General features: G+C 39.7%; 1 protein-coding gene across 1 annotated transcript; it reads left to right on the forward strand.

Moving 5' to 3' along the window:
• The first annotated feature begins 5676 nt into the window (after positions 1–5676).
• On the forward strand, positions 5677–27447 carry METAP1 (methionyl aminopeptidase 1). Its single transcript, XM_065736914.1, has 11 exons — positions 5677–5821; positions 15479–15530; positions 17651–17763; positions 19053–19113; positions 20179–20270; positions 21130–21213; positions 22094–22232; positions 23161–23292; positions 23956–24099; positions 26800–26865; positions 27088–27447. The coding sequence occupies exons 1-11, from the start codon at positions 5708–5710 to the stop codon at positions 27246–27248; spliced, it is 1158 nt and encodes a 385-aa protein (XP_065592986.1). The 5' UTR covers positions 5677–5707; the 3' UTR covers positions 27249–27447.

Here is a 27447-nt window from a genome sequence, read left to right on the forward strand (position 1 = left end):
TGTCGGCAGTGGTACTGGGAGACTGTGGGTTGGAAAAATGCTCATAGAGGTGCAAGTAAATCCCCATGTACAGATACTTTTCTGCTGGCACAGTGTACCAGGAAGAGTTACGGTATTCAGGCAACTAACTTAGCTTCAGGACTTCAGGATTTTCTTGATAGAACTCAAGATGAGTGACATACATAGGAAAGTTTTATTAAAAAGTATATATCACTGACAAAATAAATCTGAACACAATCCCAAAGAGAAGCCAAGCCAGAAGGGTGGCTTAGGGTATTCTGTTTCATTGCGTCTTTACTACTAGGACATGCAATAAAGCTGCATTATGCCACATTTGTTTGTAGATCACTGAAGCATCATTGGTTATCACCAGAATATCTTGTAATGGTAAGTTTCTGCTGTATTCTTTCTGCCACTTAATTTACATAAGTGTTACGGTTTTTATTTATCAAAGAGATAAGGTTTAAAGAAGTAATATGTTATCAGCCACCCGGTGTCTCTAAATAAAAACACAGCAATAATATATTGAAGTTCCTAACCTTTTATAATACTGTTATAAAAATAAATGCCGAGAAAGACTCACAAGAAAATAAGTTGGACGTGTCTCCTCAGTGATAACACAGAAATTGAGTAAGAAAAGAATTCTCCATTTGCAGTAGAAAGTTAAATCTTTAATTTGAACACTCAGAAGGTATGTCGATACATTCAGAAGTGTTATTTTTTTGTGCTGTGACACACTCTTTGATTTTATCTTTTTCATAATATTTGGTTTCTAGTAATTGTTTACAGACTGTTTAATGAGAATACAGTAATTAATGAGTCTCCCTATTTATTTGCCTAAAGTGCTGCCAGATGGATCTGATATTCCATTTTACTTGTTTGGCAACTGTGCACATGCTTTGACTGCCTGTTTTAATCCTGCCTTTGAGCCTCTTAATATAGATGATCCATCCAGAATCCGCTTCCTCGCTGATCATTTTCTCTCCCGCTTATTTTGTGTTTAACTTTGTATTCTCATTCTTAATGAACCAAGTGTACAGAACTACGTTTTAAAGCCTTAAATGTTGTTTTACTGAAGAGAAATGTGAATGCATGCTAATAATCAAATGATACTGAATGGCATGTAGTATTTGTCTGCATTCTCATTTTCCTATGCCATACAGTGGTAACTGTATGAAGTCTCCGATAAGACAGGTACGCTTACTAACAGTCTTTAATGAGACAGACAAATATAGTGCAACCTATCTTACTTCCAGTCAAAGAGGAATGTATGGTGATTTGTTACATGTTTCATTTTGATTTTTCGGTTAAAGTGGCCCAAAGCCTCTAAAGATGACATCAGACGTTATCTAGCAACTTATAACAGCAATGAGAGGATTATGAATTACAGTAATCTTTTCTTTAAATCACTGGCATATGCAAGTAAGATCTTCTCAAGTGATGTGGCTACCTTGTGTAGTGACATCACCTTCAAACTAAAAGGAAAATCAAAATAGAAGTCAAAAAGACATAAAGGATACATCCACAAAACTGTACCTTTGGGCATTACAGTAAAAGAAAAATTCTGAAGTAAAGAAGTGTTAAATGCTTCTTCCTCAGTAATCTTTGCACACTCCATCAATTTTCAGCAGTTATTAGGAACATCTTCCATTCTTCAATGTGTGGTATCAAAGTCAGAGTCACACAGGTAGAATCTAATTGATCTGCACACCTGTACCTCAGGTTTGAGAGGAAATGTAGCATAGCAGATTACTCACATCAAAGATCTCATCATCTTAGTTTGATTTTGAAACCTAAAAGTAGAGAGAATTTTTAATTTTGGTGAAATACAGGTCAGTATAACATTCCCACTGAATTAACTGGACCAGAACTTCATGACTTTTCTTATGCTACTATAATTTTTAAAAAAAAGGCTTTTATTGTCTCAAGAAACATCCACAGATTCTTGCAAATATCACATGCAGTGGACTTCTTTGTAACTTGGTGGTTAAATGGGAATGTTTTCAATAAAATATCCTTTTGTTTAAAAAGATATAGCTTGGTTTCCTTTGTTCTTGTTCCATTAGAAGCAGACATTTTCATACGCATATACTGAAAAATGCTAAGATTATTGGATACCAGAAGAACGTTCTTGAATCGAGAGAGAATCACAGCAGAAATTTTGATCCACTGTATCAACTTCGCAAGAGTTAGCACTGCTTAATTAAGTAAAACAAAACAGAAGGACATGCAGAATCTTCCTTTCCTCCTCTGCTACAGGAAGGTGCTCTTGGATCTGGCTTTGAACAAACCTGCTCCATTCTGAACTGTGGCTGTAATGTCCTTTCAGTAATTAGGTTTGCAGCACCACTAGTGGGAGGAACAAGACTGATTCAGGGGCTTACGCTATATTTCAGCCTCTTTTGTCCTTCTGGCCCACAGAATTAGACAGACTTTGAAATCCCACATCATTTTTCTTTAAAGAGGAAAAATGGACACGTCTTTTTTAACATAAATCTGTTGATTTACAAAGAATGTTTATGATTTTTTATTTTTATTTATTTAAATACACCTAGACTCAGACCATTTGCTTTGACCACAGGTTTGTCTTTTTCTCTGGATGTTGTATCCTACAAAGGCTAATTTTCAGTCATGCTTAAGATCACGCTACACGTTTCTTAGTGGTTCTTTCAGATAACTGTTTTCCTATGCACTTGTGATGGTTTTGCTGTTTCCCATTCTTACATGCACATACAGATGCATGCAATCAGTGTAACTGTGGCATTTGCTATGGGAATCCCAGTAAATTCCTGTATCATATGGCCAAGTTATAGTTCCTATTTGCATGTGTTCTAGTGCTCGGGTGGTATTTTTTCATTGTTTCAGCTATCACCCAGCAAAGTCATTTAAGTGGGTCTTCAGTGAGTCTGAACAGAGGACAGCTATACCCAAGAGCTTCAGTTGCAAAGTGCAATTATTCAATCTCCTCTACTGCAATGTATAGAAGCAAAGAAAGCTAAAGCACTCTTGTAATTAAGTAATGCCAAATTCAGAGGCCATTTTCTTCCTAACTAGCAGCTGTCCCATTTGACAGCTGTGCTTGCTTTTTGTAGCAACTATCTGACCCATGAGATATTGCTGACCCCTCCTGCCCTTGTTTGCTACCCTCACTCACTCAGTCTTGAATCCCTTTTGGAGGAGTTCTGAGGATGGCAGGAATACAGCATTGTCATAAGTCAAGGATCGTGAATGGGCTGTAAGATTTCTGACTCACATGCGCTTCTATGTGTTTGTCTGTGACACAGAGGGACAGGCAGCTAGAAAGCAACGAGAAAAGTGTGACAGAGAAAAAAGAGCTCTACTCAAGTAAGGTCACAGCAAAGATCAATGAGCTTCCCTGCTGAGAAAGACTGTACCACCAGATAATGGGAAATGGCAGCAAGATACCAAAAGGCATGAATCAGTTCACTTATCAAAAAGTGAAGTCAGTGTCAAATTGGGAAAATAAAAGCAGTGAAATACCACATAATCTTTGTATGGGGATGATAATATAGGGCTGTTTAAAAAGTAAAAGACGTCCCAACAAAAAAAGTCTTGGGTCAAATCTTTCAGTTTGCTATTCTATTTTGATGCACAAATACAGTTTGTGTCCTCTTCCAACGCAGAAGAGGACAAATAAGCAACTTCCATCAATTCCTCAACTGGGGAGTTCACTGTTCAAATTACATGCATTTAAAAAATATTTTGTTAATGTATGTATCACTAGCTTCTCAAAGTAAGCAGTCAAACAGTATGCTTTTATTTGGCACTTCAGAAAAGCAGCAAATAAGCAAAATTAATGAACAGAAGGAGCCCTCTATGTACTTGTTATAATGGGAGACCTCTTTTGTCCCTCCCCAATTTATACCATTGTCAGCTGCTACAAAATTAGCCCAAACCCAAAGCAACATTGTACCAGCAAGGCTACTGACAATTCATTCCCATGTGTTACACTCAGCCATGAAATTAAATGTGATTAAAATACTCATAAAATTTAGCAAAGTATCCAAAATTACTGATGATGATTAAACTTAGATCTCATCGAGGAGTAGATGACATCCAGTGGACAGCTACTTTTACCTGACAAAGAAAATCAGAGGTGTAATCTTCATACCTTGAGAGCATCCTATAAATGTTTACTAATTCACCCTACAGAAACCAGGCTGATAGAATATGATTGATGTTAGAGAAATGAAGGCAAAAATTGCCAGAAGTATTCATAGATAGGTGTCTACCTGCAATTATGCTTCAGTAACAACATGGTATCAAATTCCTTTCGTTGCTTAACTATACTAGAGAAAGTGTTAATCATACAACAAACGAGAACTGCATCCTTCTTTATCTGTCCCTTGGTCCTGTAATCAGCTGGGCTACACAGCCTCTTGACATAAGAAAGCAAGTACATCTATGTGAATACACTTACTATGATAAAAGAATAGGATGCATGCTTTGTTGTTCTGGAGTTAGTAAGCAGAAATTTACACTTCTATGCCTAAGAAACATTTTATTATTATTATTAGTTAGTACTAAAAATTGGTCCCAGGACACCAAAGGGAACTGAACACGATATAATTGCAGAAAAAGCTGCAGTTCAAGTTTGGATTTTGAGTTGCACTCTCTGGGGAGTTTTCTGGAGGAAGGGAGAATATTTTGCGTAACAAGATCAGAATATAAATGGGTGCAGTTCCATTGAACTTGCTGAAACTGAAGCAGGCTTCGCTACAGCAAGAGAGAATCTGATCCTGCAATGTTTTGACTGAAATAACAGGCTATGCCTGCTAGCTAGTGGGAAGACAATAGAGATTTAGGCAAGGAGTGGGATCCCAGCACTAATGACTGGATCTAGCAAATGTGCTCTGATTTCTCTGCAGATATTCTCCTACACAAGAGGTATTCTGCTGTGTTCCTTTCAAAAAGCAACTTCCTCTTGACATACAAATCAGTGAGAAGTGTCTTGCATGATGCTGGATGAAAAATGTTTTAGTACATACTGAGAATAGTTTTAGACATCAGTGTTCAGAGAACGCACGAGCACAATGAGCTTTAGCAGCACAGATGGTATCTTTATCGAGATTAACTCACGTGAATGCGAGAAATGTAACATGTATTAGTCACATGTTTTCATGAGATGGAAACAGATTAGTTATGTCTGGTGTTTCTCTTTGCAGGAAGAAAAACAGCAGCTTTCAGTGACATTGGCACTGCGAGGCAGACTGCTTTTCTAACGTTAGTTACCACCTTACTGAATGTGACAGCTTTTCCTAACTAATGAGCTAAAAATAGAACTATTGTAAGCCACATAGTCCTACATACCAGCATCACGCGCCGTAATTTGAAGTGTAGGAAGAGATGACCTAAAAATCAAACGCTGTCTCCCGGTCTCCTCAGAGCACGCTTCAGGAGCCCTGGGGCAGCCCGGCCGCGGCTCCGTTCCAACCGCCGCCCGCTGCCGCCGTTACCTCACGCACCCATCACCCGTCCCGCCGCCGTTACCTCACGCACCCCTCGCCCGTCCCGCCGCCGCTAGCCGCCACTCGGCGTCTGCGCGGACGGCGAGCGGGAAGAACGGAAGGGCAGGGCAGGGAAGGGAAGGGCAGGGCGGTGCGGTGGCTCGGCCCGGCCCAGCCCAGCCGGCGACTCCTCCCCCGCCGCTCGCCGCGCCGCGCCGCGCCTGTGGCAGCCCGGCAGCATGGCGGCCGTGGAGACCCGTGTCTGCGAGACGGCGGGTTGCAGCAGTGAGGCCAAGCTGCAGTGCCCCACCTGCCTCAAGCTGGGCATCCAGGGCTCCTACTTCTGCTCTCAGGTGAGGCCCCGGAGCCGCCGCTCTCGCCTCCTCGCCTCGCTTCCTCCCTGCTTCCCGCTCTCCCTGCCGGCTCCGAGGGCTGCCCGCCCGGTGCCCGCTGCGGGCCGGCCCTCCCTCACGGCGCCGGGGAAGCTGTGAGGCGCCGGCAGCAGTTGGTGGGTTGTGGGGGTACGACGCCGCCGCGGTGAGGTTTCCAGCCGGCGGACGAGACCGGTGCGCGAGTGCCGGCGGCGGGCTGCTCCCCGCCCCGCGTGCCTCGCCCCGGCCTGGGCTCGGCTCCCGGCGGAAAGGGCCCCGAGGGGGTGCGCAGTGCCCTGTGAGCGGTGCCCCCCTTCCCGAGCACGGCCTTAGCGAGCGCAATGAGCCGTGCTCGTCAGGTTCCGGCGTGTGCGCCTCTGCCTCTGCATCAGCTCCGGCTCCGGAGTTGCGTGGCTTTACCGAGCACAGGGGACTTGTTGCTCCGCTGGCAGTGTTGCTTCGTTTAACTAGAGAAGAGCTTTGGGGGAACGATTTGGTCCTCTGCTTTTTTTTTTTTTAATTCTAAGTGTCTGTGAATATTTTTCTTCCAGGCTACAGGTTGGTTCAGGTTGAGCCAGTTCCCATGCAGGCCTCGGCTCTCCTCACATCTTGCCGTGGTCCTTATATGCTTAGTGTCCTTTAGTTCAACAGAAAGGACCGCCTGATGATTGTGTGGTGGCTTGGTTTGTTGTATGTGTATTTTTTAATAACTTGGAAATGCTTGGTAAAATATGTGGCTGAACACTTTGAGCTTTTGTATGTGCCATTCCTGTTAGGGTCAAGCGAGGAAATACAATTCACGTGCCTCTGGTGGAGTTCACGCAAGAAAGTCATTGAAATTCTGTTGATAAACTTCACAAAAGCTTTTAGCCACCTCAGCTAGATTAATGTACCAATTGAGCAACGTGGTTACTTCTGAGTCAGGATATAAGCTGGTAGTTATTGTTGGCACAGGGCTCAAGGAGAATTCCCCACGTGAACGTAACGTATCCACTGCTCTGTGTGCTGCTTCCCACAAAGCCTCTGGGCCAGGTGCTGGGAGCCAGTGCTAAGTTACGTGGTCTGCAACTCAGAGCTGTTGTGACAATTTGGTGCATTTAGCTCCAGTGGGGTGCTTGAAGGTGGCTTGTAGCATTTTCCCTGTGTTTTAGAACCCATTTTGACATGTCTGATGTAAAGCTCATCATAAATTTGTCTTCAGCATGTGCCACTACTAGCTGATGATGACAATACCATTTTTTTAACTGATAAGCAGGCTCGTGAGCAAATATCTTTGCTCTCCTCTGTCCCTGACTCTGTTAAGTTTAAATAGGTTGCAGTTTAAATATTCTTGTCAATGTGTTAGGTTTAATTATTTTTAAATGGCTGCTAGTGCTGTAAGGCCAAATTATCATATTTACTGGCTTATTAAAATAGACTGCTAGACAACTGCATGCTGCCTTGCCTAGGTGATAAAACACTGGGCTGGAAATCCCTCTGTTAGTTCTGAGTGACCACGGTTGTGTTGTTTCTCCTTGGTCAGTCAAGTAGGTAAACATAGCTGTTTCCCATATGAAGGGTGCTTTGAAAATTCGAGGTGAAACATATCACGGAAAAGATGAGGGAATTAACAGCAGGCTGCTTTTGAGATATGCAAAAATGTTATGCACTGGGAGATTTAGTGTTCAGTCTGCAGGGAGGAGCATCGGGCCCACCACAGTCCTCTGTGTTGTCTGATGTGTGCCTTGGAGGAGGTGGAGACTCAAGAGCATCCTGCGAGCACCTAATGCTGTCAGGAAGGTAGGCGAGATGCTGCTGAGAACCCGGCAGTCCGTTTGTACAGGCATGGAGAGTCTTAATGTCGCTGCTCGAAGGGATCTTCAAAGCCAGAATGTTTACTCTGAGCTCTCAGCAAGTTTCTGCCAATAGTGCTGGGGTGGTCAGCATCTGTGCAACTTTTCCTAAGGTTTCTTCTAAGTGATTTCCTTTCCATTGTGGCATTACGTGAATAAGTAACTTTTTAATAAGCTGATAAGTGAAACTAGGGCGTTATTCTACCTTGTCTATTCCCTCCCTCTGAGGTTGCAGGTTTCAACCTCTTCCATTGAGCCAGTCCTGATTCTTTGGTGAGCCACTTCTGGTGTTTTAGGACTTTCTTTTAACGGAGGAACAGCATTTGCATCGTGTTTGCTGTTAATTCAGCTTCATGAAACTTGGCTAGGTCAGAAAGCATGAGTGCTTCAGGAGCTTGAGAGCAGACTTGTCCTTTGTGCCCTGTCTGGCCCAGCTCCAAAGTTTGTCTGTTCTTACTGAGTGCACGTGCAATCTCCTGCTCTGGGCCCAGTGCAGGGCTGGAGTGGCAAGCAACCTGACATCTCTGTGCAGGCACACGTGCTGGGTTAATCAATCTGCTTGAAGCCTGCAGTAACTTTTTCATTCTGCCAAAGCTCCAGTAAGAGCTGAAATCACATTTGCAGGAGTGTGTTTTCTCTGGTGCTGAGATTAAGCAATAGAAAACTATGGACTGCTCTAAAAGGTAACAGATATGGAGTAATGTGTTTAGATTATAAATTGTGATCTGTGCTTTGTTAAGTCAAATGAATGCAGGTAGCATAGGGCTGAGAATCTCAGTGTGGTGAAAACGTAACCCTGGGACTTACTAAACATCATTTTTTCATCATCACACACACAGAATTGAAGCGAGTTTTTCAGGTAAGCTGTATCAAGCCAGTGATTTCCCCAGTGAATTTGCAGGTTCTGTTTCTCTTTCCTTTGATAAAGGGCATTATTGTAGTGCCTGTTCCCCTTCTGTATCAAAAAAAGGACATCTCAACAATGTGCCCTGAAAATGCTTACTCTGAAGTAATTTGGCATCCTTGAAAATGTCTTTGAGACAACAGTTTCATCTCTGGGTGTTTGTACCTCATAGGCTGGATATGCTTCTGATGGGTGTGCTGGTGGTGGGTCGTGAGTGGAAATGGCAGGTCTGCCAAGGTAGCTGGGCACCAGCCTCACCTGGGGTAATGCAGGCAGGGTGTAGGCAGCTGGAACATATACCAGTTGAACCCTGGCAGTATTTTTTTTTTCTTTTAGTCCAATGTATAATGAGAGAGCATATTCTGCTGAGGGATTCTGCCTGCTGTTAACATTTGGTGTCTCATTTATCCTAGCCAGTCATGTCCCGTCACTGCTAGCTGTCTTTCACTGTCTTGTTTTCTCTTTTGTAGAGACTTCCTGCAGCATTCTGTGGATTTATCAGCATAGACTCCATTACTCTGTGACCCAAAGTAATAGCAAACACCCAGCATTCCATATCCAGTGTGTTGTTTCTCTTACTGAGATAAATTTGTGATTTTAAAATCTGTCTTTATAGACACATGTCACTTCCATGTAAGTTATATGTATTGTACCTATTCAGTTGGTGTTTAGTTGCCCAATTGGTATTTTTATATGGCTTCCACATGCTGTTGAATTATAGACATGAGAAGTAGTAACTGCTTTTGAGATTTTCTGTTACCACTTTTGTACGAAATTCTAATGATGATTTGGTCTTTTACCAATCATTTTGCATTACTTTGCTGAACACTTCCTCTCTCATGCTGTTCGTATCTATATAAGTGTCTCAGACTGGACAGAGCTGTCTGAGATGTTCTGTGGTATGGACTGCGTACTGGTGTGGGGTCATTTCCCTGCCAAATTCGGAAGGGTCTATTTCTAGGCACATCATGGAAGCCTTCTCATTATCAATTCAGTGGCCTGCACTGCCCGTTTATTTCTCTCTGATATTTGAAAGCCACAGATGGCATCTCTGAACTGTGTGCTGTGCAGTTTCTCTCTGACAGGGGTGGATGCCTGCTGATGGGGCTCCTTCCATTTGGGGTGGGTTTTTAAATTCCCCTGAGGAAGAGGTGCTGCTGTTTTCTTGGTGACTATACTGATGTACCTCCTTTTTGGGAGGTATGTTTTCTCTGCTATTCACATCTGATTTACTCCCAGATCTAGGCGCTTGATAGCTTTGAGTGCTCAAGGTCACAGTAATTTATTAAAAACTGGGATCTCGAAGAGAGCAGTGGTGTCCCCACGACCCTGTCGCCAGCATCACACACCTTGCTGTTTCCTTTCACCTTCAGTGTGTTGGGTGTCGGGAGCAGTGGGCCCAGAGGAGACTATTTTTTGTCCTCTGTCTTGTCAAACCACAGGACATAAGTGCTGTATTTCATTCTTGGTGAGCTGTTCTTTGCTGTGCCTAAAATAGGCTACAACCTACTACTTGGATCCAGCTGCAGCAGTTACATGGCTTTCTTTTGATATAAATGGCATGCTGCAGATAGCTCTCTTCTAGGTCTTTTGACAGATTCCATGGGTAAGGAAGTTGACATTTTTAATTGCCTATAAATCCCCATGCCTGTGGTAAGTGTCCAGCTATTGTTGAGACGCAAATGAAAAGTACACATAACTTTCTGAAAGCAAAGCTTTGGTCTGCCAGGCAGGCTTCCCGAACTGGTGCTCTGTGTACCAAGGGGCTGGTCCAGCTTGCAGTTATCTTAGAAACATAGTATCATTAGAGTTGAAAGGAGCCTTTAAAGGTCGTTTGTTCCAACTCCCCTGCAATGAACACGGACACCTGCAGCTCATTGGGGTTGCTCAGGTTGCTCTGAGCCCTGTCCTACTTGGCCTCGTGTGTCTCCAGGGATGTGGCAACAACCACATCTCTGGGCAACCTGTTCTTTGTTGGTTGTTTCTTTGCCACTCTCAAAAGTCCCTTGTATATCTCTGTAAATCTGATAGAGAGCTGCAAATCTGGTAGTGTTCTTTCTTCAAAAAAGGGCTCCTTCCAGGCGTCAGGCTTTGCTGATACTAAGATATTACATGTAAGTGCTTCCCTTGAATCTGCAAGCATATATTTACTTCATCTGAAAAGCTGACAGGTCGGCTGTGCCGCTCAGGTTGTTCTGTGTATTTTGCAGTGAGTTTTTTAGGCCAACAGCTGTGTCTTCTGGGCATTTTCAGCACCTCAAAGAATATCGAGTTTGATGTGGTAAAAGGCAACTGTTTTATTCTAACATCAAATGTATTAAGTTGTATTCCCTAAGTCACTTACATTTATGGATAAAATGTAAGGTTAGTCTGTGTTAGATATACATCACTGATAATGTACTCTTTTTCATAAACTTAATGCCATACTTTATTTATCTATTGATTGATTGTTAGTTTTGATGTGTATGTATGCTGTAAAGGTGGTTTGGTTAAACTCCAGTTCTCATTTAATAAAATATCACATTATCTCAAATTAAGCCTAAGACAATTTACGTTCCAGAGGACGCTTTAAAAATTATTTTAAAAATTGCTCAGAATATTTTTAAATACAGTGTACTGCTTGGCACTGTTTCCTAGACGTTTCCCTGACTATTACATCTCAGGGCATAATGACATGCAAGAGCGCCAGCCGGTCTGTCCCCACAGTCTCAATTCCAGCTGTCTCTTTTTTCTTTTTTTTTTTTTTTTTGCTGTAGAACATGTATTTTTTTGGAAATTCAGCTCTGTGGATCTAACTGGCGAGCATCGTGGATAGGGAGAGGTGCTTCTGTGGAAGCCAGATGCGAGCTGGAGCTCCTGCCAGCTGCCCATGCCAGGATTTGGGCAGTGCCTGCACACCTGCCAATGCATGTGATGTCCAGGTCCAGGCTGCATAGAGCAGCTGTACCCAAAGGGGAAGAAGAGCCTGCAGAAAGCTATGACAGCCCCAGGGCTGATGGCAGAGTGCACTAGAGAGGAGCTGCTGTCTTGCACTAGTTGTTCAGAAAAGCATGCAAATAGGTATGTCTTGAATTCTGCACTGCCTACACAGCTTCCTGTACTTGAGTAATTTATTTAAAGCTAGTTTGGGTATGTCTGTGATATACAGAGGTTTGCAGTGTAAATATAGCCTAGTCTTGTTTCATTTAGCCCCTTTTTCTCCTCTGGCATTTGGCATAGTTATGCTTTGCTACCATTTAATCCCCCTCTATTGAGAATGAGCCACTTTTCTTCTATTACCGTAAAAATGATAGTTAAGAGAAAAATCTTTGCAGAGTTGATCGCTTATTCTTTGTTGTTGTTTTTCCAATGGCTGATTTAGAAGAAAAAACAAAACAAACATATTTGATAGTGAACTCTGTATGCATGTTGAAGTGCCCTCTACTGTAAAACAAATTCTGCCAAGCTGCACAAGGCTGTAAATATTTTAACCAGCAGATGCTGGGCTAAGTCCTTCAGGTGGTAGTAATTTAGAGAAATAACTTGGCATCTGTCAGCTGTTCCAATAGGAGTCTTTGCAGCTTGTGATGGTGATAGTGTCTTTAGTTACCTTTTGGTAAATATACAGGTCCTGGTGAACATTGTATTAAACTTGACTCTATGCACAGAATCAGTGGGATTGGTTTCAGAATGGCTTGAGGCTGGAATTGTTATTAAAGTTTTATGTATATTAATGGTGTCTAGCAAAAACAGTTGTATTTTTTGTCCTAACAGAATAGGAAAATTCAGGAAGTCTTCCAAGAAGCTTGAAACCAAAATTATATTATCCCTCTGTGCTTTCCCTCTGAAGGTAGTTAATTTTTTTCAAATGAAGCCATGCAAAGGCTTGTGTTCCTTTCATTAAAATATATATATATGTGTGTATATATATATATATATATATATATATATATATATGTATATATATATATATATATATATATATATATATACACATATATATGTATATATATATATATATATATATATATATATATATATATATATACACACATATATATATATGAAAAGAACCTTGTTCACTTTTTCATTTTATTTTTGAAATTCACCCTGGGTCTTTTTCCTGGATTTTGTTTATTTAATTGCTATAAATGTTCTATCCTGATCTGTATGTGACATAGGAACATAGAAGAATCATTAGAGGCAGGAATGATAACAGGAAGGTTGAAGTAAATGTCTCAGCAGGAGGCTGAGAGGAGGTTCAGCAGAGAAGACTTATCAAAGTGCAGGATTTTGTCCAGGAAATGCTCTGCAAAGTGGCCCAGATAGAGTGAAAGATTGGCTTTCTTCCATGGCTTGTCAGAAGACTGCTGTGCAGAAGGTGAGGGTGTCTGAAGTGCTCAGAGGTATGTCAGTAGCGCTTCGTAGCCACAGCTGTGATCCTCCAACCTGTGAGGTAACAGCTGCTGGATTGTCTGAAATTGCCAAGGCAGAGCTATGCAGATGCACCCAACATAGTGCTTGTGCAGTAAGTTGTTGGATGCAAATGGTTCGTTTGTACCTGGTAAGTCCAGTGCTTACGGGATGCATGTGACTGAGCCTATGCAAAGCAGATGGGTTGTTGGGGGATGCACAGTGTATCCTCTGTGTGCCTTCCAGAAGTGTCAGGCCAGCACAGGGGTATTCACTGATGATAGACTGTGCATCGAATACCCTGTGCTTGCACAAATGTTTTGGACTCACTGTGTGTAGTTGTTGCCATTGATTGATGTGTGTATAGGGTGCCAGTCTGGGATGCTCAGCTATACAGCAGCTCACCTGGAGCTGTGCAGCAGCAGTTGACTGAGCTGCTGTTCTTTTGGAAATAGAGGACAAGTGAAATCAGGGAAACATGTTAGGGAGATCTCAGACACATGGCAGCCTTATGCAGGATCCTCTTACATTGATAGCAGCTTTGTGATAGCATTGTTTGCAGCTGCCAGAAATAAAAAGCTAACACAGAGACCGTCAGGTTATAGCATTGGCAGCAGCATGGTGCTTGCATGGCGTTTGCTGGTTATGAGCCACCAAAAAGAAAAGGTCTCAGAGAAGGGAACAGGGCTTGAGAATATCTCTCAAATTTTCATGGGGAAAGAAAAATTCAATTACAGCCAGTAATTACTGCAGTGGATGGATGTGTTCATTCCCCAGTGCTCTCAAGAAGTGGATTCTAGATTTGTAGACCTAGCTCCCCATAGTCACTGCTGTAAATTGTGTAATCCTCCTTCCTTCTTTCACACATCAGGTCTCTGTTCTGAAGTATAAGGAGATTAAAAGCATATTGGCCCTTCTAGAGTTCTTGAAATAGAGCTTTTAGCCTTTTTCTGTAAGTGTGTGTGTCTTAAGATAGACCTCAGTTAAAAACTACTCCTTTTCCCTCAGCTTTCCAGCAGAAAATAGACAGTAATGCAGCACAAAGGTCTGCATGTGTAGCAGGTTATACAAGCATGACAGTAAGACCTACTGCTGCTTGTTCACCAGGACATCCTTCCATGTAAGGTGGTGCTTTCAAAGTGTCTTGTTATCTGGTCCACCGTGTAGCACCATGGCACACTGAGTGCCCATCTGGAGACAGTGGAGGCTTCAAGTGTGGTGCAAAACAGGACGACAAATAACTGGTGTTGGCAATGAGGGCAGCAGTGTCTTTTTGGACATAAACACAGTTGTGCACCACTTTACCTTGGCCTTGTGGGTACAACTTGATAGCCACTGTTTGCAGAGAAGATGGGAAGAAGATGGCATTGCACGAGCAGTTATGTAGGTGCAGTAGCAGCTGTAAAGCAGGGACAGAATCTCACTCACAGGGCTTAGCTTGTAGCTCTGTTGTCTTGCATTGGTTTAGAGTTGTGTATGTTAGTTTGAAACAGTTGCTGGCTCCAGGCAGTAGTTCTATGATGATGATTCAGCATTAGTATTGTCTTTCCTTATAAAGAAAAGCAGTTAGCTTCATGCCTTTTTCCTTAGAAATTCAGCAGTTATTGTAAATAACTGGAATTAGCTGTTTTCTACCAGTTGGCTTCAGAGCTTTATTTACTCAAAGCAAGCGATTTTTTAATTAGAACTGTAGAGGATTGTCTCAAAATGCTTCAGCATTTTTTTTTACTTCCACCTCTCCTTTTTTCCCCATGTCTTTACCTCACCTTAATCTTTCTGTGCTCTTCTCCAACGGCCAGGCATTTCCTCTGCTCCTTTGCTGATTCATCACATGAAGTGCTCTATTTGTGCTTGGGAGAAAGAGAAAAGTTATAAACTCCTTCACACGCACTCTTTCCTTGTTTTTCATCTCAATTTCATTTATTATTATTATTTGCATTTCCTATTTGTATTCAGTAGCTCAGTCTTTTTCTCCACATTAATCTCTTTAATTTGCTCCCTTATGATTATGCTGGTTGGCCTCTGTTGCTTCCTTATGCTGGGGAAGGAGGCTGAAGGGCTGCAGATAGCAGGAGCCGGGGGATGATCACCCTGCTTGCTGCAGTGTTCCAGCATTAAGTGTGGAGATGGACCGAATGAAGGCTTACCTCTGTGCTTCCTGGAACAGTGCAATGTTTCAGTCAACACAGAGTAACCATGGTGTTTAATTATTCTTTAAAATGATGAGATGATATTTAGTGGTAGCGTTAGATCAATGTTCTTCATTGTGATGAGTGCATCTGTTTGGCTATTCTTTGTGACTATTCTGAATAGTAAGCAGTTGAACACTGTATTTTCTAGTGCTAAGACTGTCAGTTACAGTATCTTTTACTGCAAGTTGCTACATGGTTTAATACACTCCATCTTCTAGTATTTTAAAGCACAATTGCTTCTCAATTTTTGTGGGAATGGCATGTCTGTCCAGGATAAAGCTACTTAAAAGTGTAATTTTTGTTTTCTTTGCAATTCTAGGAATGCTTTAAGGGAAGCTGGGCTACTCACAAATTATTACACAAGAAAGCAAGTAAGTTTTCTACCCATATTAAAATTCTGTTTTGAATGTGCATGTGGAAATCCCAGTGGTGCATTTGCCTCCCCTTTTCCCCAAGTAGTGCATTATTTTGTTAAATATAGTTTCAAAATAAAGTGTGGGGTTGGGGAGGATGTTGGTGATTAAGTCGTATAGTGCAATTTGCCTCATATCGTTCCACACATTAAGTGTGCAGCTACACCAGGAGTGCCATACTCAGTCTTGGGCTTCCTAGTACATGAGAGACTTGGCTACTCTGGTGAGAGTCCAGCAAATAGCCAGAAGACAATGAAGGAACTGGAACCTCTTATGAGGAGAGGCTGACAGTTAGGGCTGTTCAGCATAGAGAAGACTCAGATCTCATTGTGTACAAGTAACTAGAGGGAAAGTGCAAAGAGGACAAAGCGAGGCTCTTTCCAGTGATGTCCAGTGCCAGGACAAGAGGCTGTGGTCACAAACTGAAGTACAAGAGGTTCCATCTAAACACCAGGCAGTGCTTCAAAGCTTTGCAGGTGGTGGAGCACTGGCACAGACTGGCCAGAGTGGAGATGCGCTAAAGCCACCTGGATGTGATCCTGAGCACCCTGCTCTTGGTGGCCCTTCTGGAGCACGGGCTGGAGCAGATGGACCCTGAAATGCCAACCCCAACCGTTCTGTGATCCTTTGTCAAAGAATGGTATGGATTTTTCCAAAATATCTGTATTCCACATATCTGAAATTACATTCAGTTCCTAGTAATCTATGGGTTAGATAAATTTCTGTAGAAATTTAAGATTTCAGAGACTGTGGAACACAAATCTGTTTCTGTTCCTTTTTTCCTGAAATATTCCTTGAGCTGAACTGCTAGGTATATGAACAGAGAAAGATACTGAAATAGAGGGCAAGGTGACTAATAAATCATAAGTCATTGCCAAGATTGTACCATCAATAGCGTTTTGATTCTTGTAGAAGAAGGCAGTAGGGTGATGAAGGTTTTTGTGAAGTCTTTGTGATTCCGCTCTTGTTGAAATGTAAGGAAGCCAGTAGGAGTGCAGCCATCCTGTATGTTTTCCACTCTGGGGGGGAAAGAAACCCAACAAAAATATCATTGTGCAATGATGCAGCTACTGTCAGGAGGATGTATTGTAGGTAGGATTTTGCCCGTCTTAGTTGAAGGTGATAGGGATATCTGTATGTCTAAGCTACAGATGGTAAATCTGGTAGAGAAATACTGGTAGACTTGTAGATGCTCCCTTATCTGGAAGCTAAGATAACTTACAAGTTTACAACCAGCCTTTAAAAGGAGAAAGTAGACCCCAGTTCTGCACCTGCCTTCCCCAGCCCAACCAACCATCAACCCTCACTTAAAATGGAGTTGGGGTTATAAAATGGTATGACAGAAAGCCAAATCCTCATGTCACTTTCCTCTTCCTTTCCTAAAACCCCATAAAACTCTTTTTTTTTTCCCCATGATAAATAATAATAGCTGGAAATAGCACAATTACAAATGTTCTCTCTGCTTTCTCACTTGTTGAGTTCTCATAGTTCACACTTGCGTTCTGTGTCCTTTTTGTACCTACAGGAATATAAAATTATTTTCATTTTCAATATAATTAATATAGTAATCCTCTAATGTACTCCTCTAATGCTGTTTATCTGACAGTAACTTTTTGATCATACCACTAAATCCACGATTTTTCTGCCTTCCTGGGTAACTGTTGAGCCCAGGATGGTTGAGCCCAGGACTTGGTTCTGGTAGCCCTCAAATCATTGATGTCAGAAACTGCTGAAGCATCCCTAAGGAATCTGGAATTTGGCTTGATTATAACTTGTTTTTTAAGTTATTGTTTCTCAGTGGTTCATCTAAACTAGTGTTACATGGACAGATGGTTCAGATTTCAACCATGGGGACTGAGAAACTCGTGTTAGGGTGTGCTGTGGTATGACTCTTGCCAATTCTTCATTCTTGTGAGATGTGAAAAGGGAGAACAAACTTAACCTACCAGGTTATCAGTTAAAGATGAATGCTGCCAGATCTGTGTACTTCTGGGTTGTCCTTGCACCCCGGAACTCTTATTCTCAGTTGGAATAATTTTGCTGCTGAATTTATTTATTTATTTATTTTGTCTTTTCAGAAGATGAAAAAGCTAAACGGGAAGTATCCTCTTGGACCCTGGAAGGTGACGTCAACACAAATCCCTGGTCTGGTTATCGATATACTGGCAAACTCAGGCCACATTATCCTCTGGTAAGTAACAAGTGCCACTGTACTCCAGCAGTGGTGGGAAAAGCACATTACATTCTGTAGCAACTAATGGACCAGAAGTCCTGTCCCTATTGCCTCCCACAATTTAGGTGAGGGAGGAAAGCTTCTTTTACAATCTTAACTTTATGGCAAAGATGTATGTGACTGTGCCATTATTGTGTATATTTTGATTCAACTTGGTCTCTTGGTATATTTAAAAGGAAGGAAAAGCCTATGAAGGAGCATGCACCAGAAATACGTTTCAATTCATATCTTTCTGCTTTATATTCTGAGATTTATTCTGCAGAATGCTGTTGCTAATTAAGATAATGTCATCTTCTAGCTTTTTGCTGCTCTTAGCAGTAATGGAGCAGTCTGGTTTGAAAAAGTCAAGGATAATTTAGAATTTAAATAAACAGCCTTATATGATTGTATGTAAATGGTTTGAAAGAACTTAGTGAATATGCTGGTAAACAGCTCTGCTGAAGGAACAAAGAATGTAGCACTAGAATGCTATATTCTCCAGCTCTAGAATAATGAAGGATAACTGAAGACAGGAACACCTTCAGCTGTGAAAAGTGGATTTAGAAAACAACCTCAGTATATCTGTGTTTTTGAATTGGTAGAAGTTTGTATGTGGAATAAACTGAAACAGAATTAATGACATTTTATTTACAGATGTCTTTTCGAATTGTTGTATACTAGAAATTATTCTTGTGACATCATCTCTGTAGTATCTATTACAGAAAACAGATTAGCATGCCTGAGCATGTGTGTGTTAGTGTCTTTGGAGAAATGACTTTTTCTTAGAGGAGACAAAAAAGCAAATGCTCAGCAGAAACACTAGTAAATTATTAGTGACATATAAAAAAAATCCTAATAAATAGGATGATGATAAAAAATAAGTCTTACCGATATACACTAATAACCAGGGAGAGGAAGGATGTGTCTGGAATGAGTGCATTTATTGTCTGGGAAGTGCCTGAGTAAACGCTGCAATACATTATGAAGCCAATTTTAGTTATGTGACACTTTGATGGTTTATTTGAAGACTGGTTTTACAAAGCTATGAAGTTTACTATTAGAGGTTGTATAACAGAAAAGCAATTTAGTACAACAGGAGATTATTTGAGAAGTAGATATTTTGGACTGTTCACAAGTTTTGCATCTTTTTTTTTTAATATGGAATTAACCAAGTTTCAGTGTATATGATTTTGCTGTGTGGGACTCTGCTTTTGTGACTGTTAGATGAATTCTTGCAATCTAATCATCTTTGTCTATAATTTATTTAGACACCAACGAGACCTGTGCCAAGTTATATTCAGAGACCAGATTATGCTGATCATCCACTAGGTAACTTCAAACAAATCACATTTATGGAGTACTGTATTAACTTTTTCTTTTCTTCGATTGGGAAAGCGTGTAGAACACGAAGGACATGCTGGAAATGGGAATTTTTGTGTATGTGTGTCTGTGTGTGCGTTATTTTCACTCTACTTCTTTTACCCCACCCCCTCTTAACTTATAATGGTAAGTAAAAGTATGGATAAAAGTAGCTAAAAGGTTGTATTTTATTTTGTTGTGCTTTTCGAGTCCAAAGTTTGTAATGAGTTATGTTTCAGAAGTGTTCAAGGAAGAGAAGGCAAAAACATGAAAAATATATTCTTCTGATTAACTTCATAACAAGTAGCAAACATAGCAAAAGCTTGACATAGAAGAAATTTGGTAAGCCATTCTCAATGACATGTTGGAAATGAGTTAAAACATCAACAGAGAAAATTCCAGTCATCAACACCTGGAAGAAAACTATTAAATGACTTTCAGCTATCTTTAGACACAGAAAGGATAGATTCAAAATTACTTGCTTATTTTCCACTTTCAACTGTAACTTTGGACTTTTATGTTTCCCAAAAAGCTGGTTAGAAGTCTGTTGGAATTATTTCTGTATTTTCAATGAGTCTTTGATTATTCTTTACAGAACATAAATATTTAAACAGCATAAAATGCTGGTTTAAAGAGGTCATTCATCTAATAAAACTCAGCTTGCACAGAATCTGATAGGAAAAACTTAGTTGTATTTATCAGTTGGCTATTACAGTAGTTTAACTAGAGATAGCCATTAAAGGATTATATGAGTTTGTGACTATTTTAGATTTTTTATCTCCAAAGTAGCTTAAGATACTTTAATAAAATACTTCCCTTAAAATTTTGCTTTTATAGTTCTGTTTTGAGAATGTTTTGTGTGGTGTGTTTCCTACTTTAGCTTGTGGCGAGAAGGTACATATTTTTACTACCATTGGTAAGCCAATTAATTTCCTCGATTGGTCATGTGTAGCAATAAGTCCTCCATATAATGTGTTTTGTTTGTTTTAGCTCATCTGTTCTCCTCTCCTTTTTTTTTTCTTTTCCCCTCTCCAGGAATGTCTGAATCAGAGCAGGCTTTAAAAGGAACCTCTCAAATAAAAGTACTCTCACCGGAGGATATAGAAGGGATGCGAGTAGTGTGTAGGGTAAGGAAGGCTGGATTTTCACTATAAAACACTTTTATACTTTAAAAACATACAGTAAAATAACCAATTAGTGACAACTCATTTGAGAGTACAGATTTCAAACTACTTTTGAGCACTGAAAAATTGTATTTTTCTCTCCTGATGACTTCAATTTGCAGTGAATTATTTTGTAAACAGGAAAATGGCTTTTATCCATTTTCTGGCTTTGTCATTATTTGTGAGAAATACACTGTGGCTGAAATATTGTTACTGTTAAAAATGTATTTTATAGCACAAGTGAGATCAGCATATTTTCCTTTCCTCCAGTTAGAGCCAAGTTAAAACTAAAGAGCAAAACCAAAACAATACTGCATCAGTTAATAGTTTATTAAAAAGAGCTGTTCATAGAATCATTTGAGTTGGGTACATCCTGTTCAATTGTAATTGATTCTTTGTCCGTAAAATTGAACTTTGAAATATGTGTAGATAGTCTGTTTTATGCTTGTGGTAGTTGAGGAAATTGTGATCCGGTGTCTAGGCATGGCCCTGGGCAACCTGCTCTCAGTGGCCCTTCTATACAGAGAGTTAGGACCAGAAGACCTCCAGAGGTCCCTTCCCACCTCAGTGATTCTGTGAAATCTAAGTTGGGTTATTTTCAAATGAAGTATTTGCAATTGGAGTGTCAAAATATTCTCAAATGTCACTGAGGTGACTTTGTAATACAAGCTGAAGAAATCTTGAGGACTTCCTGGAGTCCCAGTCTACCCAGCGTTGTTATCAGCCTCAGTGTAGCTGTCTGTAGAAAATGGGTTGGTAACTTTCCAAGGATTAGCTCTGGTCTCATTTTTAAATCAGTATTTTTTTGTTTCCTCATTTGCAGCTTGCTAGAGAAGTATTGGATGTTGCTGCCATGATGGTGAAAGCAGGTGTAACTACTGAAGAAATTGATCACGCTGTCCATTTAGTAAGGTTATTTTATTGTTTTTATGGTGTTTTTAATTGCTTTATTCTCTCTCTCTATTTAGGAATTAGTATTGTGGTGTTTTCATTGTTGTTGCATAAATTCTTCCTTTATTTTGAACTATTTCCCATTTTGAAGCTAGTAGGTAGTGCAGATGTTAGAAACATATAGCACAATAATAGATTCAAAATAAGCCCCAAATTAGGAAATCCTGTGACTCTAAATCAGCTTCTTAGATATTTTCAGCTTCAGACTGCCTCTGAATTTCCTCACCTGTTTTCCTTGTTAACATCACACAGTTTCATTTCTTTTAAGTCCTTTGAGTTCCACAGAGATACCACTGTATGAAGAGCATCATATTTAGTCCAAGGACCTTTGTGCTCAGTGTTGTTAGTTAAGATGCACAGAGAAGGAAGTTTGTTTATTTATGATTGGGAGTCAGAACTTGGGATGTCTGAGATAGAATTGAAAAGAAGCAGCTTAAGGTTTTAGAGGTGGGGAGTAAAAAAGTGGTGCAAAATGTTGTTTGGTCTAGTGGCTTTTTCAAAACTATGAAAAATTTTAGACCTGGTACTTAAAAATTCATTGAAAATAGCTCATTTTCACTGAATTTAAACATTTTCATGCATTGTTTTGCACCTGAATGTTTCAGCATTCATAGTTGAACATAAAAAAATAAATAAAAGCAAAATGAAGACAGTTTTGCTGTCTTCCTGTTTAAATAATGCAAAGCATAGCAGAATACCATCGTGCAACAAAAGTGCTTGTAGGATCTTATTTTTAGGAGTCACAGCATTTCAAAATATTCTTACTGGGAAGCAGTTGTGCTTATGTTTTTTCTTTCATGAAAATGTGCTAATACAGAGTATATTTTCTCAATTAGGCTTGTATTGCCAGGAATTGCTATCCTTCTCCTCTGAATTATTATAATTTCCCTAAGTCATGTTGTACATCAGTGAATGAAGTGATCTGTCATGGAATTCCTGACAGGAGGCCGTTACAGGAGGGAGACATCGTTAATGGTAAGGGCTATGAGAATTAACTTTCACATTTCTAATTTTCAACACTTGTACTTTATATCCAGTTAAACCATTCAGTAAGTTAAAGTTTATCTAGCAGGCAACATGATTGGAATAGCTTCTTAATAGAAGCTTTTATTCTCATTTACTAGTTAACATCTCTCTGCATATTTAAATTAATGATGCTAAAACAATTTCCAAAGTACTTTAAGAGCTTTATGATTCTTCTACTCTGGTATTTTATAGCATTACTGTAGTGCCTGAGTGTTCCTGTTACTGAATATTTAAGTTATTTCATTCAAGATAAAAAAGTTTTAAGCCATCTGGTGTATTTTTTTTCCTTAGGACTGATACTGGAAAGTTTCTATGTATTTAATGTTCACCATGAGACTTTACTTTTTTGGCTGGAAGTGATGGGTTTTGGCATTTCAATTTTTGCAAAAATGTGACTCATTATTTTAAACTAGCATAGGAATAGCTGAAGTTAAAATATGGCTTGTAACCTGATCATATACCTACTTAAATTTAGTTTTGTCCTGTTAGTGCTGGAGTTGATTCTCAGGAAATATTTTAACCAGGTAGATCACCATGGAGTAACATGCTTCGCTTTTGTGTTTTTATATTTTACCTAGAAAACCAATCGTAAACTTTTCATGGCTGTGTTGCACAGATGTTGGTTTTTTTAACCATTTTATTTTTTCTTAAATAATTGACGAGTGAAACACTTATCAGTAGGATAAAATCAATAAGATATTATAGAATTAGTGTAAGAATTTATTCTGCTGGAATAGTTTACATCAGGAATTCTTCTGAAGTGTTCTTGTATCTTCACAATTACTATACTATATTTTATGTGGTTTTGTCCTTTTGGTAATCAGGAGACAAAGAAATACAGAGATAGTATTATTTATGTGCTTGGTATTCTTTGCAGTGGATATTACTGTCTATCGTAATGGCTACCATGGTGATCTAAATGAGACATTTTATGTTGGAGAAGTTGATGAGAGTGCAAAGAGGCTTGTCCAAACGACGTATGAGTGCCTAATGCAAGCCATCGATGCAGGTAAACCCTCTTGCTGCAGCCTGAGGTATTATGGTTTGGGCTCTCAAACATAAGTGCTCATGTTTGATATTGCCTGGGACTGACTTTTGTTGCAGAATAAAAAAGTGTTAGTGTGCATTACTAACAGATGACATCTATTATATAATTATATAATTGATTATTTTTAAAGGTACACTTCTGTATGTGGTGGTTGAATGTCTGATTTTTAAATGTGGGTTTACAATTAGAATGTAAGTGATGCTGAGTTGAATCACGTATGATGATGTTTACATGGAGACAACTTTATTGGACAATTACGTGAGTAAAACATCCTTAATCTGAATTGTGTAGGGTATGTGAAGAGCCAGATTGGTTTTAGAAAACCAGTATGGCTTTCTACTTCTCTAATTTACCAGGCACTGTAGCGTGAACCAATAATGCAAAACATTGTTTGAGGACTTAAACACCACATCTCGTTGCCCCCACAAACTTAATTTGTTCAGTGTTACACTCACTTACGTAGCTGGTGAATTAAGTGATCATAGTGGAGGGAGGAAGTTGCTTACTGGAACAGATGAGCACTCAAACCACGAGCGTTATAGAGGTGCTGTTAGCCTGGATGGTGTTAGATGATTTGTTTTGTGAAATAAAGCTCTATAAACATGTATCTTTTAAATTTTGCAGTAAAACCTGGTGTTCGGTATAGAGAACTAGGAAACATTATTCAGAAACATGCTCAAGCAAATGGATTCTCAGTTGTTCGGAGCTACTGTGGGCATGGAATCCATAAACTCTTCCATACAGCCCCTAATGTGCCACACTATGCCAGTGAGTATTCCTTTTGTGCTGTCCTACAGATAAGACATGCTTTGCAATGAATGCACCTGGTTTAATTATTGCTCATATTTTAATAAAGCAGCACATTGCCCAACAGTCGTCAAGTCAGCATTTGTACACTTGTGAAATAATTTTTTTTTGAAGTTGGGATCATAAAGTGCTTTATGAAACTAAGTAAGGTGGAAACATAATGTACTGAGTCAGTCTGTGTCTACACAATGACTAGCATTAACCTGAATTAGGTAAGTGGTCAATTTTTTAATAGCATTTTCCAATGAATTCTTCAGATATCAATCATCATCTGGCATGAGTAGGTCAGCATTTCCAGTCAGAAGATGAAAGTGAAAACTTAGTCACTTCCTGATGTTTATAAACGTAGGGTGGTTTGTTTTGTTTCATTTTTGTTGAATGATGTAGAAAGGTGATGGATCCTGTTTCAATTCCCTTTTCTCCATTTCAGTGTCATGGTGTCACATCTTGCAGTGTGGCAGAGAAGGGATCTACCCTCCCTTCTCCCTCCCACCTCCCTGGTGTTCTCAAGCTTCAGTTTTTGAAAATGGCAGTATCCTTATGACTTTCTTTGCAGGACTAAGGGACAGCATGCACAGAGGCAGTAGAGAGAAGCTTAATGACAAGCATACAACTAAGGACAGGAAAAATACCACAAAGCAGTGATAAAGAATTGACACCCACTTCAGCTGCATAGCTCTCCTGATAGGACCTTTATTTCCTCAGGTCTGATGGATACCTCTGTCTCCACTTATCCTGAAAAGCTCTAACAGAGGATATACTTGTATCATGGGAATCCAACCTTTTGGCTTGCATGGGCCACACTGAGTGAAAAGGAATTGTATTAGGCCATGTATAAAATATATAACGTAGCTAGTGTATATAGATAACAAAACTACTCTTCTAATACATAGATGTATTTTTAATTAAAATATTTTCAAAGGCAACTAAAGCATAAAACTAATGGGTTGGATGCTTATGTTGTACATCATAATTCAGCGATCCCTGACTTTTTGTCTGGTCACTTCTGTAAAGTGATTTTTCAGAGAATAGAGAAAACCTGTTAGTCACCAGGTAGAAGGATATCAATTCCTAATATTTCAATTTTGTAATGTCCAATGAAGAGAATAGGCTGCCTGGAGTAGTTTTTGAGGCTAGGTTAGATGGACCTTCGGGCAGCCTGGTCTAGTGGAAGGCGTCCCTGCCCACAGAAGGGGGTTTGGATATGGGTGATCTTTTAGGTCCCTTCCAACTCAAATCCATTTCAGTTTCCAAAAGGATCTGAATTCTGGACATGAAGAGACATTTTATATAAAACTAAACATAATATGAGAAAATTTGTTTTTCCAGGCCAGCTTTTTTTTTGTTGTTGTTTTGACTGAGCCAAAGTGTCTGTTGCCAAGAGTAAATGATAATGGGTTTTCCTTTTTTTTTTTTTCTGTTTCTTTTTCTGTTTTTTTTTGTTTGATTTTATTTTATTTTTTAAACACAGATTGGCAACAAATGCAAAGTGGAAAAACTTGAAGCCTTTTGAATAAGAGAAAATGAAAGCTGCTGCTAATTTGTGGCTTAATTTGAGCAAAATTTTTAAAAGCAAAAAGCTTATTTTATAACCTTTTAAATTATTTGTCAAAAATCATGAAAATTTTGAGGGCAGAAAATAGGATAAAACTTGTGCAGATGCAGAAAGCTAGAAACTGAAATGTTAGTGTGGAGTGCAAGAAGTACCAGCAGATGATAAGGATAGAGGGAAGACTCTTTTAAGTAAATGAAGTATCCTGTATGCTGTTGGCCCTCTCAATGTCTGAAGTTTTTAAGGCATCCAGGTGATGTAGACATTTTAATAGATTTCTACAGCTAGAGAAGTCCAGGGATGGTGAATCTATATGTAAGAGTTGATGTGAATTTTCTACCACAGTGGAGTGGTTGAACTTAGCAGTTCATGTGCAATACTGGCATTTGTTCGAGCTCTCACATGCTAGGCACACTTACATCTGAGCTGCACTGCCATTAGAGGTAAAACGGTGAAGGGAGAGGGCTGAAGACTTTCTTCAAAGTGCAGTCCTAAGTGGATGCTGTGCATCATCTCATGAACCTCCAGATAAAAACCTAAGGCTTATCTAACATCAGAAAGTTCCAATTCTAGAAATTCTAGCTTTTTTTTTTTTTTTTCCAATGTTACCTAAAGAAATACCTCATTATCATCCTGGTGCTACTATGTCCTCTTTAGTATTCCAGAAGAATGAGGGGGACAGTGTCTTTCAGAAATGGATTCGTGGGATTACTAGACTGTTAGTTTGTTTCAAAAGTTATTGGAGATTCAGTGGAACTGAATTTAAGAAGTCTCCAAGCCTTCCCTGAATATCTTAAATGCACATTTTTACTGCATTTTTTAATTGATGTGTTTTATCATAAAAGTTTGCAGAACTTTTTTGTTTTTATATAATTGGAGTTAGATAGCAGTTAGTTTCTAACTCCTTGAGTAAATATTGCAGGGTTGGAGGAAGGAGAGAAAGGGTTAAAGGAAATTTTAATGTAAGATTAAAAATGAATGGAAGTGAATGGGTCATCGCTAAAGGGCTTTTCTGATTTCCCCATATTCTTACTATCTTCTAGGACAAGGATTCATTTATTACCTAAGGTGGCTTCAATTTTCTAACTTGAATGTTTATTTTATTGCAGAAAATAAGGCGGTTGGAGTCATGAAGCCAGGTCATGTGTTTACAATTGAACCAATGATCTGTGAAGGTGAGCAGTTTGGCAAAAGACCCAAATCACTAAACTAAACTGATTCTGCATAATGCTTGAATAGAGACTACAATGGTTAACTTCATCTTTATTATGAAGAAGTGATGAAATAGGAAGCTGGTCCTATTCTGTGATAGATTTCTTTCAGTTCTTTGTTGGTGGGGGGAGGTGCTGATACCTGGTATATAAATTATGAATTTTTGTCTGCTTTTACGTTTTTAGGTGGTTGGCAAGATGAAACATGGCCTGATGGCTGGACTGCAGTAACAAGAGATGGAAAGCGATCTGCTCAGTTCGAACATACTCTTCTGGTTACCGATACAGGCTGTGAGATCCTAACCCGGCGGCTGGATAGTATTTGTCCCCATTTCATGTCCCAGTGAATAGTCTAGACTGAGCAGGTGGATCTTAACAATACTTATTTGTCTCTGTACTATGCATTTTTTTAAGAGTACAGAATATAGAGGAATTTCATCATTTACTGTGTTCTCAATGATTATAGATAAGAGAGGAATTAATTGAAGAACCCGACACAATGTCTGGTAAAGCAGAGAATAATTTAAAGAATTTTCTGCTTTCCTC

Source organism: Cyrtonyx montezumae, unplaced genomic scaffold, assembly GCF_038088225.1.
Source record: "Cyrtonyx montezumae isolate F1298 unplaced genomic scaffold, pur_monq_1.0 scaffold_2, whole genome shotgun sequence".
NCBI classification, from domain to species: domain Eukaryota; kingdom Metazoa; phylum Chordata; class Aves; order Galliformes; family Odontophoridae; genus Cyrtonyx; species Cyrtonyx montezumae.